Here is a 21,414-nt window from a genome sequence, read left to right as displayed (position 1 = left end):
GGATCAGTGAGAATCACCCCGCTCCATTAAAAAGCGACTTGTTTAGGGTTTTAGGTCTCAGTAGTAATTAAGCCGCAGTGAAAGTGTGCAATAGATCGTTGGGAAGAGAAGTACTCGTATATGAAAGTAGTCACAGACTTTGGAAATGCAAATATTGGATGCATGTCTGTAAATACCAGGGCTCTGCTCCTCTGCAGCACACACACACACGCGCACACACATCTCCATTGCGACTGACCTTTGGCTCCCACTTTTCGGCCAGGACTCCATTAAGTTCAAATTGAATCGATTGTTTAGCTGTGATCAAGATAACTGGCAACTAAGCCGACAGACGAGTCCCGGGAGACAGTCTTCATGCCCCTTCCTTCGCCTCTTCGCCACTGCTTCTTCCGCCTGAGCTGGAATCTGAATCTCAAGCTGGAGCTGGAGCTGGAGCAAGTGCACTTGGCTGGCAAATGTTGACATTTCTTCTTGGGGATTTCAGCTCGCTTGTGCGCTTGGATTTTGTTTTTATTATGATTATTTTAACTGCTAAGGCAAAGACAAACACACTGAGGAGCACGGGCGCATGGGGGCATGGTGGCATGGTGGCATGGGGGGTGGGAGGTGGTTGGTGGCGCGACGGCGAAGGAGCATAAAATGCAATTTTCCAAGGGGCGAAGGGGGGCAAAGGACGAAAATGGGTTTGGCGTCGAGCTTTCGAGCCAAAGCCAGACAAAGTGAAATGCAATAAAACAAAGGCCAGCAAGGGAAGGAAGGAGTGGAGTGGAGTGGCGTGGAGCCCTGCGACTGTCTTGTCTTGTCTTTGCTGCTCGAATGCCTGCAGCTGTGACCCCTGAACCCGTGCCTTCACCCTGAGCATCCCCACCGGGCCGCCTGGAACACCACCACCCACGGAAAGCGCAACGCATTTACAGCGCAATGATTCAAATTGTCGCCTCGGATTATGGATTTATTACGCGTCTCGTTTCTCGTAAGCTGCCAGCGAGGAGCTGCAATTGTGCATGCTGCTCGCAATTACTATCAATGCTCCCCTTTCTCACCACTACTACTATTTCCCCGATTTGCGAAAATGTGTCAGTAATTCTCGCTGACAATTTTTCGGGCTTCGCATCCTTGGCTTTATCTGCAGCCAAATGTGAGTGCAGCCTTGTTCTTTTCCAGTGCCAATGCCTCAGGATTAAGCGCAAAGTTGCGACTAGCTTATACTATGTGTGCAATCTTAAAGTGTGCCTATTACTTACATAATATGAAATGCGCTTTTTGCCACTTCGATCATTTCATTTGCGTGGATGACAGAACCTTGTGGCCGCCTCTAGTTGGCGTCGGAATTTTGCTGGCTCATCAAATTCATTTAAAGGTGGCTGCGACTAAAAAACAGAGAACCCTCATTAGTGGGTCAAGGTAGGTGCCTTTGCCCAGTCACGATTTGCAAAGTGCGGCTATATCTTCGACTTTGGCCCTTTTGGCCACACAGACACTGCGTGTCTGTGCTCTTGTGTTCGTATTTGAAGTTTGTGCAGATACATTTTAAGCCTACTCACGCTGCTAAGCCTTCTTGACCCCTGACCCGGGTCCCTGGCACCTGGCACCTGGGTCATGGCGATTCGGATTCAAATTTGGCCACGGAGCTACACGAAGCTAGAAATCATTCAGATTCCGACATTCAGACATTCAGTAGGAGATTCATGCCCAAATCCGGCAAATGACAAAGTAGTTGAAAGCTTTTCGTAATTATTATTATGTGTTATTTGTGTGTGCAACTCTAATTGTTGTCAACAACAGAGGTGGTTGACTGTGCCGTGCTTCTGTGTTCGTCTTTCGGTGTTCGGTGTTCGGTGTTCGGTGTCCAGTGTTCACTGTTCACTGTTCGCAGTTGACAACTCTGACATTTCGAATTTAGACATTGCCTGACTGCCTGACTGTTTGACCGCGCATTAAAATGCGCTTTTTGTGTGCCATGGCTAGTTAGGATTTGGTGGGTCTGATGCCCCCGCTTTTTGTTGTTTACCTGCCCGCACATCCAAAATTATGTAAACTCACTTTTTTCGTTTGAACAAAAAGAGAAGAAAAAACGTGTCACGCTGGGCGGGATGCGAGGGATTCCAGGCGTTAAAGGGGCTAAAGATGGCTGAGCGGAGGTCAGGTCACGAAGATGCTGCAGTCACAACAATGCAACGAGCAGGCGTTGCAGATTAATTAACGTCTGACTGCGATAAAGCACGTCGCAGTTGCAACCGCAACGTGAGCAACTTAAAAGGGAAAAATTTGCGGAGGAAAATTGGGGAAATGGCAGGAGGCTTTAAGGGGACGAAAAGTTGCATTTAACCGGCGAAGTCAGTCCGGAAATTTGCGGCCCTAAGTCGATGCATCGGTGTTGAAATTGAATACAAATAAAAATGCTACTTTGACTTGACGCTTAGACGCTTAGACTTTGAACTAAAAACAAAGATATCTCTCTTATTTAATTGCAATCAATATATATAATCGATGCAGAACCTATCGAGCAATCAGGTGTTCGATTAATTTTTTAGATTACGCACGCAAGAAACATACGTAGCCCGCAGAGAACTAATGGTGCATAATAGCAATGTGTGTCTCACAAGCTTCGTTGGAGTGGCAGTGCACAAATATCTGTGGTCAGCCGCAGCCAATCAACCGCAGGGTGTCAGCTGCCAATTGTCCTTGGTGATGGCCAGGATGGCAAGGACTCGTCTTGGAGAATACCGATTAGTTTACTCAGCGGCCTGCTCTTAAATTCAAAGTTACGCGCCAAATTGATCAATTGCGGTTTGATTACATGCACTCGAAACAAATAAGTGAATATCACGACCTGGCAAGCAATTTCCTCACAATATGAGCCACTGGGTGCAGCCTCCTTGATTTTTGCTGGACTTTACAGGGTATGCGGTTAGCTGGTTAGCTAGCCCACCACATGATAAATGAAGGCAATTTCACTGGCTCTCTTTCTCCCAGTCTCTCAGCTTCTCTTTGTTTCTCCATCTATCTCTCTGCATGAGCTATGGCAAATCGCTGCGAAAAATACGCGAGCAGATTTATCTACATGTTAGATGGGTGGGCGGGAGAAAAGGAGAATCGGAGAATCGGAGAAATGGAGCAGGGAGCACCTTGGAGCAGGGGAGAAACCGGTGGAGAACACCACTGAAAAATGACGTCTAGACGTTTTTTGTTCTCCGCTCTTTGTTTTCCTTGTGTTGTGGGGGCTCATTAAAGGAGCGCGGCTCACATTTTTTGGACACGAGCAGCAGCTCCTCCTTGCCACACTCCCTCTATCTTTTTCAGCGCTTTTTGTGGCATTTCGCTTAATTTTCGCTGCTGCTTCGTGGCCAACTAAATACCTGTATAAATATTTTATTACGCAAATGAAACAAACATTGTTTGCATTTTATTTGCGCGAACAAGGAAGCGCGCCAGCTGCAGCAGCCGGAAAATAAAGAGGGATCGGGGACCGAGAGGAGGGAAATTTGTATGCAGGAGGGACAGCTGACCACAGACATTGCCACAGGAAATATAAAGCAGAATGCAAAGAATGCTCCGGAGGCAGCTTTGCCACCTGGGATTTCAGTTGTTTCAGTGGGAGGCAAACCTCGCCCATCTCGGCCACCCACTTCTAAACCTGAGTCCATGCAATCGTTCGTGATTGATTCAAAGCGATTTGAATTGCCAATAGAAGAGGAAACAAGCAGTTTTCCGGGAAGCCGAAGCGGGAAATGCCCTTGAAAGTCTACACTTGCCCAATTAAGGTGTGCCGACTGCAGACTGGCATGACACCGCCAGAAATGACAAACAAAGTCAGAATTATACCCTGTACTTAAGTGGTAATTTGAGTTTGGGGCTGTCAAGTGTGGCAGCACCAAGTAAACCAAAGTCCCAAGCGAGCGAAGCCAATTAGCCGATGGGCAAATTGCCACCGCTAATTGAGCCAGATGAAAAGCCAATAGTCCCCTTGTGAATGGCTGCAATCGAGACTCACTTGTTACCACTTCGATTGACTAACATGCTGATGCAGTTGCGAAATCAACATAAAAATAGGAGGAAGGAGGCATCTATCCTCCCAACGAACTCAAACGTCAGGTGGTTGGCTATATTTTTAAAGTGTATCAGACGGAGGCTGAAAACAGTATCAGAATAAATTATTAATATTTCATGTACAGTTCCGCTGATATCAGAAAATTCGCGCATTGGGCGGCCGAGCTTCTTCCTCCCCGCTCAAATGGGCCAACATCAATCAGAGGAGACGAGGAATAGGGAATAGGGAATAGGGAAGCCATGATTACACTTCACTTCTTGTTGTGCCACTGTCCAAACAATCAAGATACGGGGAGCCATCGGAATTAGGCTAATGAAATGCTTGTTAAGTGGAAACGATGATGACAACATCCCCAAAGTGGCTCGAAAGAGCACAAAACAGAGTCATGGCAATGGCAATCGATGAACAGGGAAAATGCCGGCCACATTTTCTACGAGTATTGACCCACATAGGCATCTGTCCTCAGCCGCTTAATTATTCATTAGTATTTGGCTTTTGTGGTCGTTTGCTAGTGCCCCACCAACCGAATGGCTGCCAGTGAGTCTTCATTTGTTCGGAGGATCGGAATAATGATGGCCAGAAAGTCCAGTCATCATTCGTTGATCACTGTTTTGGCCTGGCCCGGTGGGTCAAGGTGATCGGATGACGACGCTATCTGAATATTAGTCAGTCAAGAAACATAAATGGCAGGTTTTTTGTCAGAACATTTTGCAGTCCTTCAAACGCAATACCTTGAACACTAGCAGTTAATAGCAACCACGGAAGTTGCGTGAGAACATTCACTCAAGCAACTCTCTCTCCACCCCTCCCCCTCCACCCTTTGCAAAAATGCTGTCAGCATATGTGCATAAATTTCACACGTGGCGCCCAGAGATTCATGCATTTTACATGCACCAAAGGATTTCCCAGCGCCATTTTACAACTCCATTGCCGATTGTCGTCCAGTGCTTTTCGCGTTTCCACTATACCCGTTACTCGTAGGGTATATCTGCAGTCGGCTGTCTTTCCAAAAGAACCTTGAAATCACGCGAATTTCAAAAGCTTGAAGATAAGGCATTAATTTCAGACTTCTGTAAGAAAAAGAAAATAGGTTCCTGGCAAAGCAAAAGGTATTTAATAGTCGAACCACTGCACATAAAAGTCACTTCTTGTTTTTCCTTTGAATTTGGTTCCCGTCAAAAAAAAAAAGTTAAGGAAATCCAATGCTGGCAATGGCAGGCTGCTTGTTTGTTAATACGCAGACATTTAATTTTTAATCGCTGCATCCGACTCGAAGTTGGCGTTGTCCCAGGACCACCATCTCTGGTCCGCGTCCGCATCCTTCCACCTTCCACCTTCGCCTTCCTTTTCCAATTGTTAACCCATTGCGTTACATATGTTTAATGAAGAGAGAGAACCGCACGCACGAGTTGCTCGAGCGCAGGACCTGAATTGCACTGCGTTGCCAGGGGAAGGATGCCCTACAGAGAAAGATAATCGAGGCGATGTGTAGGCAGTGGGATGGGATGACCACTGCTCGGTCGGCGCTCACTGGCAATGGGATCGTGAGGTGGTGGGCTAAACATGGTGCTCGAGCCGATGTGTCCTGGTTTGGTCAGACGGTGACATCACTCCACAATCACATGGATGCCGCATTCCATCCGGCCCATTTGATTTTCTCAGTGCCCAAAGTCTGCTTTTGACTGGCAATGCATTCAGTGCCTTTGCAGCACCGCATATGAATACATATGAAAGTATATATGTACATATGTCCGTGGGTGTGCGGCAGATAGATGCTCGATGCTCGATGCTCGCCTCTGACTCTGCGGCAAGTTATTATAACAGTTCATTGATTTTCAATTTTCAATGCATTTCATTGTTTGCCGTTTCCCCGCTTTTTGCCACCTACACCCCACACCCTCCTTACTCCATTTATCTCCATTTCGGTGGAACTGGGAAGTGGGAATGGCTCAACTTGCGGCGGTGGCAACTGCAACAAATTTCCGCTCTGCAAAACTCACTCGTATGCATAAATTCATTCGAAGTTTATTTTTGCCGAGAGCCGAGAGCCAACGAGCGCAATGGAAAAAGCCATAAAAAATTAACAAGAAAAAAAAGACGGTCGAAAATTTAAGTGATTTCGCAGGCTTAAAAATGCAATGAAATGCAATGGTGGGTCTTCGACGGAATTGTCCCAATGCAGATGCGGTTTATAATGCTTTAAGCTCGCGTTATTTATGACAGCAGCAGAGGAAACGGGCGGAAAATGGGAAATGCTCGTCGATTGATCACCGATTTTTCACTGTCACCCAAGGAGACGGGCTGAATCGGAGGCGTGTGCCTCCCAATAGCTGATTATTTTGCATTTTATTGCGAGTCCTTTACGTTTTTATCCTCTGGCTTACGCCAACTTGATTGGTCTTACGCCTCATTTGGGTTGGTTTCGGGAAACTCGACTTGGTATTTCGGAGCTGTGATTCTCATCAGCCACAGAAGGACGAGGATCGCCGTGTTGTCCGCTCTTTGGAGCCACTATACCATCGTCTCAATAAGCGCCCGGGAAAATAAGTTTTATGCTCCAACGCTCCGCTCCTGCCTTCCACTATCCACTATCCTTCTCCGCCTTTTGTTTTTCCGTTTTCTTTCCAGCTGTCAGCTGTCCGACACTTAATACACGTCTTAATAAGGTTTCCCATCCACATCCATTTGCTTCACAGTTTTCCTTAGTCAAACGTTTTTCTTCCTTTTTTTCCACTTTTTTTCGTGCCATCCGCCAGGCGGAGGACAACAAGAGCCTTGGCTTGCCCCTAACTTTGTTTACTTGTAATTACTTTGACCTTGTGCGGCGTGCAGCGATGTCCTGGCAAATGGGAGGGGGGTCGACCGAAGATGAGTCCGCACGGTGGGCTAAAGTAGCCCCAGTTTTCAGCTACTTATACATATGTATGAGCTTAAAACCTAGTTCTCACTTCTTGACACTTCCTTTTGAGACATCTACTCAATGATGACTTACACTCGTAGACCAAAATATGATTTACACTGTGCGTCGTGGATGCGTGTTTTTTTAAATATTTACATCGGACCAACCTTTTCCGCCCATTGTGCCAGTCCTAAAAACTTTCTTCCTTCCAATTCACGGCAGTGTGTTCTTTTCTAGAATTTTCCTTCCATCTTGTTTTTGTTGTATTTTTTCGCCAGCGAATTGCCATTACAATTTCATTTCATTTGAGTTCAGTTCGGCTTGGTTCGGGACCCCAGCTCAGTGACCTCCTGGACCGTCCTATTCCACGTTTTACAGGTATTTAATTTGATTGTACTGCATTCGCTCCCCCGTTGCGGGAGGTCGAGGACAGGTTGGTGGGTTATGTCTTTATTTAATACCTGCTCATAAATTTTAATTATGTGCATTTTTTAATACGTGACCCTTTGCACCGCCGCCTTTCCTCTTTTCTCCTTCATCACCATCATCAGCATTGAAGCATTAAATAAGTCCCATGAAGAAGGAGACTAGGAGTGAGTGGTTTGGGGAATCTCTTCCATCGGAGGGTTGTTTTCTCTGTTTCCGATTCGGCTGCTCCTCCTTTGTGTTCCGCTCGGACGGGAAAGCCCATCAATTAGGGGAGCGCAGAACGACCTGGCACGCCGTTGACCCCATACATGGGGACTCTTCTGCTCTAGATGCAGTGTTAAATATAATTTTATCATATATGTTGTAGGTGTCTAATTATTCAATGACATCATCTTCATCAACATCATCTTGCCGAATCCAAGTGCCTGCTGTTGTGCCCCACTTGTTACCGCAGTTCAGTTGTTTTTCCTCCGGGCACAACACCCGCGACACTTGAGTCATTTCCAATATGCAACCCTGCAACCCTGCAACTCTGTAACTCTGCAACAATGCAACATTGCAGTATAGCCATATACTGCCTCATTGCTGGCGAACCAAAAAGTAATGGCGCAAGCCGATTATCAACATTTAAAGTGAAAATGGTAAGAGTTACTCCTGCCGTATATATTCTAATATATCACTTCCTCTTTAACTAATTTCAAAAAACGTATCCAAAAGCCAGATACAAGCGTACTCCTCCTTTTCAACACTGCGAGCAATCGATGGCTTCAAAGTGGAGCGCGTCAATTACATTTTCGATCGGCTTTCGGTCGGGTGTTGCATTTCAAAATTCGCCCCCGGCTTTTGCCGCTGGCTGCTGGGTTTTTCCCCGTTTCTTGCCGCTTTGGGAAAACCGAGCTCCCTTCCGCTGCCCCGTTTAACAATGTGCAATCCCAACATTGATTTAGTGCTGCCACCAGCAGACGGTTTGGCTGGACTCGCGGACTAGTCGCCAAATGCACATCGATATAGGTATTATGTCTCTTCTTGGCTGGCAGCAGCTCTTCGTTCGTGGAAAGGGGGGAACAGAGTTGGGAGCTCCGACCCCTCACCTCTTAGGTAAACCTGGCTAATGGAGGTTGTGCCATCATAGGTAGGCCACAGGGGGACAAATGAGGAGCTCAGTGAGCGAGCGGCAGACCTTCAGGAGAGAAGAGGCCTAAAAATTAACCCAGAGGAAAGATTATGAGTCGGATTACATGCCATAGATCTGTTAAGGTTAGATCGAAGGTTAAGTAATCTATCAAGCCTAAAGAGCCGTTCATTGAAAACTTTTAATAAGCTAATTAATCGGATTTTAAAAAGAAATAGTTTGCTTTGTGCCAACTAAGTTAAATGATTTATCTTGAACTACATTTTTTTCTAATCACTTGATCACTATACTCGAATATTTTGGCACAGGATGTTCTGCATACCGCCCACTCCGACGCGACTCATCGTACATCATTCAGCATTATCAGCTTGATTTAGTAGCATTCCATCATTGGACTAGGTAAGCCCCCCGTGCCACGCCCTTCCCCCTGACAGCTGAAACTCCACTAGAACCCTTTGCCCCAACGGCGAACTCAAGCCGTCCAAGTGCAAACAGCTTGTTGTCTGTTCATCGCGACCATTTTAGGCTCTCCGTAATCCACGCGCAGCAGCCCTTATACTGCTTTGCCCCCCCCACTCATACCCTCCCATGCTTGCAATAATTCAACTTTGGTCCAGCTTCGCATTTCCGCCCTCCAAAGTTGAAGCCAAACGGTGTAACTTTTTTTGCTGGGCGGAGAACGCCCCAATAATATTTTTGTTGAACGACCGCTTTCGTGAAATTCGATGGGTGGGTGTACAGATACCGCGAAATGTTCGACGAATTTCGGGCCGAAATCAATTCTGATCGAAGAAACGAATTTACATATTTGGAGTTGTGGCCAATTTCTTAGCATTATGATGATATAAAATAATAATTAAAAATTCACGCCCTGACTATTATAGTTTTAAAGTTTTTATATTTACATAATATATTTTTTACATATTTATATTTTATTTATATTATGTTATGTTAATTAATTATGTGTAAAATGTGTAATATTCGGTACCCAGGAAACACCACGAGGAGGCCATTACAATTGTAATGGGGTCCTATATTTATTAGACCTTTTTCTTCCCACCCAAAAGTGCGAGCTTTTCAAAAAAATCAAATTCGATAGACAAAAAAAAATATATGAAACTGAAAAACAACTGAATATAATGCGCATTTAAAATAATAAAAATGGATCTTTTAGATCCATCATATTAAGTCATATGACTTAATAAATATACTAAATAATTAAAGCAAATACAAAGGAAATTAAACATAAATTATCAAAAAAAAAGGCATTACATTGAGAAATAATTATTTCATAAAAATAATACGTATTAGAAAATAAAAATGTATAAAATAAATAAAAATATGAAAACTATTTATTGCAAAAGTCATATCTGGAGACACGAAGTGCGGTCACAAGCACTCACTCGACAATCATTGCCTTAATAATTTTTCACACGTCGCACGCTGAATACTCTAATGACAAATATTCTACTGTAAAGTCATTTTTCAAATTTATTCTGTGATATTACGATTCGGCTATTACTATTTCCAAGCTTTAATTAAATAATAATAACGTTAAGGCAATGCCAAACAAGAATTTTTCGCATGGTGCTAATTAATAAAAAAAATAATATGGATTTAAAGGCAACGAACTTCTAAGGTGAAGGGCATATTTTGTCAAATTTACAATGCATGAGAATACGTGTGCACACATACAGTTGTCTGCTATCACTGTATGCGTAGAAAAGAGCTGTTCACTCCGCTCTCTCGCTCTCGAACAAAAATTCGAGAGAGCCTGGAGCCACATCTAGAGCCACGGCGAAAAAAACGTGTGACAAAAATTCGTATGGCGTTGCGCATCCTGTAGTTTCTTCTACTTGTAACATATTTTTAAACGAATCTAGAATACCCTTTAGCTCTACGAATAACGCGTAGTAATAATAGAAAAGAACTGGCTGTATTAAGCTGTAATACACTTTATTGAGAGTGCTCATAGAAAATCTGCATAATGCATCTGCGTGTAGACATGGCCATCTTCGTCATCGCTTCCCGAGTCATCATCGTCCTCATCGAACTCATCCTCATCAGACCACTCGATCATCATCGGCGCCGGGGGAGCATGGCCTAAGGAACTGGCCATGAGTGAACGAAAGCTGGCGTTCGAAACAAGGATAACCTTCGATTTGAAGGTAGTATGGTCGAGCGCCTCTATGGCGAGCTTGGCCTCGCTCTCCCTAGCAAACTGGATAAACCCATGGTCATTGTCGACCAGCGAGCCAAGGATTTCGCCGAAGGGCAAGCAGAGGTAAGCCAGCTCCTGGCGGGTGCAAACCGGTAGGTTTCTCACAAAGATCCTGCTCTTCAGACCAGTCGGTCCACTGATGAGTTCAATTCCCGCAATATCACTTCCAGACATTATATCTTTTGACTTTATTTTCACTCTGTTGAATGATTGTCTAAAATGTACAAAGTGTTTCCTTTCCTATTGTTTTTCCGGATGATTGTCCAAAATTTGACGTTTGCAAGTGTTACCAGATATAACGATGCTGAAAATTACTATAATAGTGTGGTAGTCTTTGGCTGTTATCTAACTGTTAATAATTGGAATAATATTTGGCTGCATCTCTAGCTAGTTTTAAATGATGTTCTCCATCTTTCTCTAGATCTGGTTTAAGGGTCAAATTGCCATACTTCAATGATCCCACGCCAAAAACAATGCTTTTGAAGCAAGGTAGTACAGGCTTTCGTCGAGTTCCCCTACTATCAGATACCCGTTACTCAGCTAGTAGATGTCAGAACGGGAAAGTTCATAATTTTCCCTGCATATCGATAAATATTGGAGAATTTAATGAGAAAAAAAGGCGGTTTTCGGGCATCAAAAAGTACTTTTTTAAAATCGATAGAAATTTACAAATTGGAAACAAATTGCGCTGCGTCTATGCGTGTAGCTGCTTGTAAGCTGCTTGCTTATGATAGTCTCAACATTCTTGCTTTTATAATCCGTGAGATCTACGGAGACGCTTCCTTCTGCCTGTTACATCGTTTTCAACTAATCTAGTATACCCTTTTACTCTACGAATAACGGGTATATATATGAAACAGTGTTTGTTACCTCGATTTTGAACTCATAACTGCAATGCTATTTTCGTTGCCGCCACTGTGTGCATGGAAAATGGCAGGGCAGAGGCGTCTAACCCAGTTGTCGTTGTTGTTTGTTAGCCTGACCGGTAAGCAAAAGTTGGACAGACAAACCCCTCGCTGGGAACACACCCCTTCCCCGTGAATATTGGTGGACCCCCTCTTGCAACGGAATCTGTGTGTATCAGTGGCCAGGATTTATGTGTTTATATTGCGAGTTTGAAATTGGTTTGGCAGTCCGCGCTTTTCTGGTGCCGTTTTACTAGAGGGCGGCGTGGCGGTGGCGACGGGGGACTTAGGGTCACCTTTATAGAGGGGGTGTGCTCTGCGGTGGCGCAACTGTCGGCATGGGCGCATAAATTGCAGCCACGTTTATGTATCGCAAAAAGTGCGGTATCCAATGCTGCAAGAGCAAAACACACAGTTTTTAGTGAAATAGAAGTGAAATATTGGGATGGGATGCGATAGTTGCCAGGTTGCCAAGTTCTCCGGATGGGGAAATCGCGGCTGACAAGGTGGTGGTCACAGGTCTACTTTGAACTTTGATTGAGCCATGCAGTCGCCAATCGATTGTCAACCTTAGGTATTGGGAGACCTCAGGGTAAAGTATTGAATCTCTGAAATTTGAAATATCAAGCCTCAGTCATTTCGAATATAAACTACTTTAATCGTTTTCGACGCATCATACGTTGGCTATGGGGGGGATGTGGAACATAAATCACATCTTCCCGATATTTATTTAATCAATGTCCCCAGCCCGAAAATGATTCTGCCACCGTTTGCCGTGCCGTGCCAATCCATGTTGACTCCAACACCAAGGAAATTTATAAAATATATATGGTGAATGAATTCCGGCGTGCTTGCCCTCGGAGTCTGTAAATGAAAAAGTTTTGATTGCTTTTAGCAACAACAGAAAAAATAGCAAACGGGGAAAATATGATCATAAGCTATGCAGGGAAGAAACCGGGCGAGGGCTGGGGAAAATTGCAATGCAAAAGCACATTTTTAGCATATTGCCGGGCCCTTAACATCCCTTCTGAAACCCTCTTACCAAAAAAAAAGACCCTCGGCACATGGCACATAAATCTTGCACCTGAAGAGGGGGGTGGTGCGGTATGTGTGGAACAGCAGTGGGTGAGTGGAATGGTGGGGGAGTGGTAGGGAGCACAGGTAAGCAAGGTGCTAATGGCAATCTGTAGCGTGTGTTCTGAGCGGGAAGAGTTATTTTTTCCAATTTTCTGTCAATCCCGCCCGCGTAGCAACCCCCCCTGGCCACCAAACACCTCCCTCTCGTCACCCCCTGGCCGTTTTTTATTGGTGCGATATTGAAAATTATGCGAAAGTGCTAAAGCGATTTATGCTTCATTTTGGGAATGAAAGAAGCAGAAGCGTGTGGCTGATGGTGAAAGAAAAGGTTGGGGCTGTGGAGCAAGCAAGAAAGCAGCAAGAAAAATGGTGTTTTCAATGAAATTGCGAGGAGGAAAGGTGACCCAGAACCCTATATTGGTTGCTTTATCCCCCAAACTTATTGGCTTGGGCTACTCATTTGTATTATCAGTTACATCAAAGACACTAGAATAACAAGTTTAAATATATATGTATTACATATGCGTTTATTGCTTGATGTAACCAAAGACACTACAATAACAATATGCGATACGCCATACGAATTTTTGGCACACGTTTTTTTCGCCGTGGCTCTAGAGGTGGCTCCAGGCTCTCTCGAATTTTTGTTCGAGAGCGAGTGAGCGGAGAGCGCTACAGCGAACAGCTCTTTTCTACGCATACAGAATTGATTTCGCCCCGAAAATCGTCTTCTAGCACAACACGCACACATATACGCGTTCTCGTCTCTTGTTTTTACTCACACAAGCAAGCAAATTCTATTTTTATATTTCTTACGCTCTCACCGTATGCAAGCGGAAAGAGAGCAATTTTGGCCTTCATCAAAAAAGTGGCTGCGTAGTGCCTAACCAATGTATGGCCGTTACATATCTTGTTATTCTAGTGTCTTTGGTTACATCAAGCAATAAACGCATATGTAATACATACATATGTGTATAATGAAACATGCTATGAAAAACGTTGGACGAATGACATCTGCCCATTAGAAAACCTTCAACAAGCTGACCCCAATCATTGTTTAACCCCTCTAAGCCCTCTTCCGCAATTATTTTGACTGCGGCCTAATCGGGTCTGAAATTAACACCCTGTTTCCTCCGACTCCTCGCCTCTTCCCCTGCGCTTGGACATAAAGAGCTGAGAGCTAAGAGCTGAAATCGGATTCGACAATTAGTTGAAACCGCTGATAGGCAAGCGGCGATAAGCCCCCTTTTCCAGGTTTATCCAATGATTGTGCGTAGGCCTAATGATGATGACGCTGAAGATGATCTGAGGCGATTGTGTGTCGGGGTCACCTATTTCAAATTGAGATTGTAGCCCAGTTCACAATATCTATGGACTCTAGTTCAGTGCTGTCGAACTGGCTGCTTAAAAGCTAAAGCTAAATATTGCATATATATGTTGGATAAAATTATTGGACACGCTCTAAAAACGTGTATATAAACCACCAAGATTTGTAAAGTGTTTTAAACGATTTTAGACATCACTGCGATATTCTTCAACACCGGGCATTCATATCACTCGTCAATGGTCTGACAAGGCGACCTCATGACAGACAGCCGCCAGACCTTGGTAGTTGTCAGGTGGAGATGCCGATGGTGTTGCTGCCAAGTGGTGCGGAGGAGGTGGCGCAACCGATGACTTCGGCGCTTCAGGTCGCCACTTGAGGGCCCAAAGCACTAGCTCTGGCTTAATTACAACACCACACCGATTTTTGGCGCCCAAGAGGTGCACCAAAACTGCAGCTGCCAACGGTTGACGGGATAAGATGGTAGGGGTTAAGGGGTTAAGGCAAAGCCTCGCAACTCTGGCTGCAATACCAATTGCCATCGATGAGCCATTGATTGCTTAACTCGCAGGTAGGGTCTTTCCCAGATTTGCAAATCGAATGGGTCTAATGGGATTCATTTGAAATATCACTTTAGCTAAGTCTGTGTCCAAGAAGGTAGCTTACTTACCAAATTCGTAATTTCGGTTTTGCAAACTCCATTATCTTCCATTCGAAAGCGGAAGTCCAGTACTGTGGGGCACACGCTGATAAGACGGACTATAGAGCCTCCAGGAGCGGATAACCTGAGGAACGCATCCCCCCTTCTGCTCCACATCATTGCCAGGTCATAAATCACAATTCGTGGCCTATGAGCCGCTTTTGGCAATGCTCTTTGCCTTCTGTGAAACTTTCCTTGGCACTCTGCCTTCCTTCAGCCCCTCCTCGTTTCACTTCTTGGCACTGTATCATTTTTTTCTAGATCTCTGCACTGGGGGAACTTTGGAGCGAAAAAAGTTTCTTTGGCAAAGTTTATGTGCCACTTGCAAAGATTTACTGGCTAAACTTTTGCATTTTGCATACAGGGATGAGAGCACGGCGATGGGGACATTTCGCAGATATGCGAACGATTCACAGTACAAGTTCCCGAATTTGTTGCTGTATTTGTTTTTATTTGCGTTACTTCTTCACATTCCACACTAGAGTGAAAACAAATCCAAGTTTTCACAGACATCGCTGTCGCACAAGGTGCAAGGCAAAGTGAAGCCGAAGACTGCGGAACATGCGGACAAACTGGCGGACAAGCAGACAAGCGGACAGTTTGACGGACAGACATACGCACAACCAAACTCGTGGGAGTCATGCGTTTCTGCTGGATTCGGGACTTCGAATTCCTGTTCCAACTGCAGGTTCTTCTGAATAATCCATTCCTAAAGGCAGGATGGATGGAAAGGTCTTCCACCGATTTGGACAGTTGATTAGGCACACAGAAAAGTTTTGTGTCACCAGAGCGAGAGGCAAAAGGGACAACATTTCTCCAGTCGAGATCGGAATGCTCTATATAGCGAGAAATTATTAGAGCTCCTGGTATAAGTTGCCCAAATAATATAGCGACCTTTTTATCATCTGTTCGTTTGAAACTATCTTAGCCCAAACATCGAAATGCAAACAAAGTGATAAATGTTCGCCATAGATGCACTTTTCTTTTTTAGAACGGATCAAGTGGGATACTTTTGAATCCCCTCGCGGCTTTAAGATACCTAAGCTCTGGTAATATCCTTGCCGTGGAACAGAGGTGACAGAATGAATGGAGGGCATAAATAAAACTAGAAAACTAGGAAACGAATGCGAAAACATTTTACCAACTTTTTTTTGTCAAGCAAAGCGACAAAAGCGAAGCGACAAACAGCAAACAAACAACGAACTCAGTTGAAAACTGAAAACGGAAAATGGAAAACTTTTGCAGAGAGCAACAACAACAACGGCAGTATTCAAACAGATGGAAAAGTTCATTTAGGTAAATGTTTTTCTTCTGCTACTGCTTGGTTTTGGTTTTTTTTATGAGAAATTAATCAGCAAATGGGTTTTCAATTTCCCATTAACACTCCACGACAAAAGTGAACTCAAACTTGCACTCAGTTTTCCCCCCAAAAAGCTTTTGTCATTTTCCGTTTGGAGTTGAGAAGAAGCCAAAGCATATGTAATCATGGAAAAGGGCAGAAAAAAAGAGAAGACAAATCTTCTTGTCACTGAATAGGCCAATATCTATAATTAAGCGAAAACTTTGCTACTAGGGGTGAATTCGGAGGCAATGGCGAAATCAGGAAACACGTTGCATCATCATCGTTATCGCCTTTCGGTTTTGGGATCCTCATTATCATCTTCAGGTGCGGCAGCTTCGGCTCCACAGTCCCACTTGCTTAACCCATACTTGCCACTTGCCACTTGCCACTTGCCGCTTTGCTACCGATGGCTACTGTACGGTGCTGTCTCTTTATAAATTGTATGTTTCAATTGCCAGAGGTAGCAGCCTAAACTTAGTCAAAGCCACTATGATAAATACCAACTAATAACAAACTGTAGGAGTAGTTTCACCTCCATCCCCAACATACATTTTTTTTTATTTCCTTCTAGTGCAAATATATGAAAGGGAAAGTTCAGATATCTTTGACATAAAATAAAGTCGTTTAAAGCAACAATTATTTGCATTCTTCGTACGAAAACGAGCAGAGTGTTTACAACGAGACGTGCTCAATGGGAAGTTTAAGTTGTACTCCCAGTTAAACCCCACTTGGGCGCTTGTTTCCGCCGCCCCTGCTCCCGGCGGTTGGGCAATGGAGACCTCTGATCACGAGGCAGCTTGCGTTGCTTCTGCCGCATTTCGGTTGCAGTTGCAGTTAAAGGTGGCGGTGGCGATGATGACATCCAATTCGTTGCCACTGTTGGCCACTTAGTTCGTAGTTGTATAACAAAAGTGGGGCGGAGCGGATGGAAGGGGACAGATAGGGTTGAAAATTCGAAAAATGTAATTGTACATTGAACCGCAGATCGGGAAACATCGCCCTCGTTTGCGGCTGACTGTGGTCCATAAATATAATATTTTGGCAAGCATTGCCACGAGACCGAGCCATCAATCACGGAGTGTTAAGTGTGTCAAACCTTTTACTAATCGCCTCGCGGTCACTCAATCCAATCAATTAAGATTGAGCGATGGAGAAACGCGCGTTTGAGAACGAGAACAGAAGCTTAGACAAAAGAGCTGGCGAAACGGGGAAAGGAAAGGCATTCGACCCAGATTGCCAAAAAGAGACTCAGATCTACAAATGGAACTGGAACCCAGACACGAGGCCATGTATCTGCATCTGTATCTGTGTACGTATCTGTATCTTTGTCTCTCCGTCCGTCTGTCGCATCTGTCGGATACGTGACACTCCCGCACCATTTTCTCCTTTCCACTGGACACGTTTCACTGTTTTTATCGCTGATGTCGTTTCGGGGGCCTTCATAAAGTGTCGCGATATTCATAAAGATAAACCTCGCTTCTCGTCTTTGTTCCTTGTCGCTCTATCTCTATCTGTCTCTCTCGCTCGCCCTCTCTTTCGTTCCCTCTACGTGTGACTTTTATTGCGCTTTCCCTCCATCTTCATCCACCACCCATCCCCACCCACGTGTGGCCACCCATTTTGCGGCCTTGCACAGCAATTAAAATGCCCATTAGCCTCTATTAAAATACCATTGACTGGCTCCAATTCCAATTCGGGCTTGGCTTTAAGTGGCGTGGTGTGGCATTCCCCGTGTGTCCGCCACATCCACATCCACATCCGTCCGCAGGCAGGATGCTCCACTGTACAGGGACCTCGGTCCACTCTCCTTTGAGGCAAATTTAATGCGATTAAATGCAACAACCAGAGGAAACAACTCAATTAGAAGAAGAGTGGCCGCAAAGGCAGGAGTTGCAAGCCGCAGGAGGAGCAGGACATGAATTTCCCCCATGAATGTCCGTCGAATGTTCGTCAGTTCATGGGGAAAGCTTGCAAATATTATTACGAAAACTTTACATCGATTTTTAAATGTTCATAATTATCGTTATATGTATGTATGTAGTTGTAGATAGCAGGCTCACAGCGTGCGCATAAACGAAATTCCTTTTAAATCTGTCATATCTTAATATGAATTATGAATAACTACCTTGTGGGAAAACTTTACATCGAATTAATTCCAGCATAGCCCTAATTTTTGCTTTCTTCTTGCTATTAGCCACTTTCGGATTCCTTTTATTTGTCCTTCTTTTTGCAAAAATCCCCCCCTCCACACAGTTTTCCGTAGTGCCAAAAAAGTTTTTCGCCTCGCTGTCGACTTTTTGACACTGTCGTCATATGCAGTTCATGCAAGAAAAGCGGAATTCCATTGCCATGGAATTTTCCGCCCGTTCCTCGCAGCATCCTTGCATTTTCTTGGTTTTTGTTGTTTTTAGCGCTGTCATCATAAACGCAGCCTTATTAAAAGTGCACGAAACTTTTATATTAGTGCAGACAGCAACACGCTTCTACGCCCCTCAAGCTTTTCAGGTGGGTTGGAAAGGGGGTGGAAAGTGGGCGGGATCGTGTTGCTCTCCTGGTTATTGCCAAAAAGGCCATAACTGGGCGGACAGAGACGGAGGATGGCACTTGACTCAGATGCTAACCAGGAAATTATTATCAATGTACGCATAATTCATTAAAACGAGCAACTTTTTGCGGTCTCCGAAATCGTGAAAATGTAGATTTTGGGGCATAATGAAGACGATATTGCCAGGGAGAGCCATCACACGTCGACAACATTTAGATTTTTAATCATTCCTCATTATATTATGTAATATAATAATATCCGATAGGTTGGCGATCATTGCGGCTATTTTGCGAACAAAAAAAGATACCTTGAAAGTCGTGATGAATGAATTTAGTGTATCTGAGCGTCGGCCAGAGCAGCAAGGAAGCAGGAAGGAAGAAACTAACTAACTTTGTTAAAATTTCTCCCCCACTTCCGGTCTTAGGCTAGTGCATCCCCAGCTCGGTCTATCGCTGCGACATGTGTGTGGCTTCCACATCCCCCGACTTTGCCACTTATTTTCCACCCGCGCTTCCCTTGCCTCTACTCCTCAATGAAGTTGTCGTTGTCAAGTTTTAGACCTGAACTTTTCGCAGCTCCTCCATTTCCACGCCCACTTATGCCGCCCACAGTGCAGTGAAAAGCGGCCGCCTTCTCGGACCATTTTCCTTAACCCTTGTCTTATCCTCTCCGCTGGCTGCATTATAATTCGCTATTAGAAGTCACTTAAAAAGTTTCCCAAGTTTTCCATGCAGCTGCCAACATTGTTGTCAGCCACGCCCATTCGTAACCCCTCTAAATTTGCTTGGCCAAAAGTTGTGGGCGTCACAACAGTGGGTGACATTTTTTTAATTGAATAATTGTAGGCATCGTGCCAAGGGATTTCGCGTAGAGGCGCATTCCTTTTCCACAGCCGTTCCCGGGCTGGGCAATTACAGCAGGATGACAGAGAGAGAGAGAGAGCTGGAAAATTCTAGGAAAATTCTAGGAAAAAACCAAAGTGATACTTGAGGAAAAGGATTCCGAGTTGAACACCAGGGTCTTATTTACTGCAATTGAATTGGCCGCCCCAAATGAAATACAACTACATGCGATGTGCGGAACAGCTTTAATTTTCTCAGCGCGAGTTCCCTTGGGATAATGGTCAGTTTGCTTCTTCCAGCTCTTTTCGGATTAAGTCCCCTTTGCTGCCTGAAATTGGCAGACATTAATGGGTTAATTTGCATTAATATATTCAATTGGATGGCGCTGCCGCCGGGGAAAAGCTTGGTGTTCCAGCAATGTCCTTTTGTTTTCCGCATTTTTGCTTTTGTTTTTGTTTTGCGTGGCACTTGTTGTTCTTTTTACACTGTTTAATTCGATTTGCCAGCGCATTGCAATTAAATTTATTTTTCAGCCAGCCAACGAAAGTCCTGCTGCCACTTTTCGATCCGAAATGCATAATTGCATTTTAAGCGCTCGCAAACAAAGACACTGCAGCACCCTTTCCCTTTCCCCTCCCCCTTCCCATTTCGCCCTCGAATTTCCACACGATTTTGCCCACGTTTCCCCTCATTTTCCACCGCAAGTCAACTGAAGCTGAAATCATCATTAAAGTAATTATAACTGTCAATGAAGGGCTTGCAAAGTGCAGATAAGGATTAATAGGAAAGCGAGAGCGAGAAAGCGACATCCTCATAAAGGTAATTGCCGGCATAATGATCTTTCTAAGTTTTCACCTGGCCAAAAGCAAAGGACCCAGGCTGGGCGGGGCTCACTTGCCTGGGGCTTTGGCGCTCATCCAGTGACTAACTGGCATTATTATTGACTTTTTACTTTTACCTTTCGAGGGACATGCGAGGGGGAAATCAACATCAATTGCAAGGAGGAAGCCGCCTTATGTTCTTTGGATCTTACCAAAATACATCAGGACAACAAAAGCACCATATGCTGCTGACTGATCTGGAAAGTGAATTAAAGTGAAACGAAAGTTGGCGGGCAAAACGTTTAGTGGCAAACAAGCGATTGGCAAATATAGGGTACATATGGTACATATACATATTTACATACATATATCGAAACTTGCTTCCAAAACGTTGATGCTCGACATTGCGCACTTTTGCTTTACACACTTGAGGCGGCTCAAGTGAAGAGCAGGTCAAACAAAAACGCAACAAAGAACTCCATACGCAAAGCGAAGCTATTGGCGGTTGGCCAGGTTGACCTTGACCTTGGGGGGCAGCAGTTGGTGCTGGGGGGCCTCCCCTCGAAGGTCAGCGAACAGTGTTGTAGTCTCGTTTCAGCCGCATTCAAATTTAACAGCCAATTGGGATGCAATGCGCGCTTAATTACACAACATTTATGGAAACCAGTACGCGTAGTGTTTCAAAGTCAAGTGCAAAAAGCGAAGAGAAGGAGAGAATATTCAATCCGCATATTATATACCCTCGAAGTTGTAGAAACACTAGATATCGTGTATATTGACGCATCGGTTTGGTGATTTCGGTGCAAATTAGTCATTTCATTCACTTGGAATGAGAATGAACATCAAATCAAAAATACTTTTGTTTAAAACAGAAAAAAATGATCAAAGTAATTAAAATGCGCGCTACGCACTCGAAGCAAGCGCCATCCCGCTCGCACCCCCGTGCTGAAGTCATATCCATTATAGGCAAGTTCATATATCGAACTATTTGTTTTCGATTTGTTGTATTGTGCCTTGGCCAATTATTAATAGCTGTGGCCAAAAGCAAATGTTAACTTAACATACATAGATTCCCCGAGCAGCGAACCTGCTCGACGCCTCGCGACTCCGAGCACTCCGCACTAAC

At 44.4% G+C, this 21,414-nt stretch overlaps 2 protein-coding genes across 2 annotated transcripts in view; one reads left to right on the top strand and one right to left on the bottom strand.

Moving 5' to 3' along the window:
• The window catches only part of LOC117146465, a 138,914-nt gene that overhangs the window by 54,466 nt on the left and 63,034 nt on the right, over positions 1 to 21,414 (top strand). The gene's annotated exons all lie outside the window — the stretch shown is intronic.
• LOC117146485 lies at positions 10,460 to 11,001 on the bottom strand. The gene has a single exon (XM_033312725.1). It carries the CDS (start codon positions 10,904 to 10,906, stop codon positions 10,481 to 10,483), a length of 426 nt encoding a protein of 141 aa, XP_033168616.1. The 5' UTR covers positions 10,907 to 11,001; the 3' UTR covers positions 10,460 to 10,480.

Source organism: Drosophila mauritiana, chromosome X (genome assembly GCF_004382145.1).
Source record: "Drosophila mauritiana strain mau12 chromosome X, ASM438214v1, whole genome shotgun sequence".
NCBI classification, from domain to species: domain Eukaryota; kingdom Metazoa; phylum Arthropoda; class Insecta; order Diptera; family Drosophilidae; genus Drosophila; species Drosophila mauritiana.
Note: the sequence above shows the minus strand (reverse complement) of the source record. Positions and strands in the feature narration are given on the sequence as shown.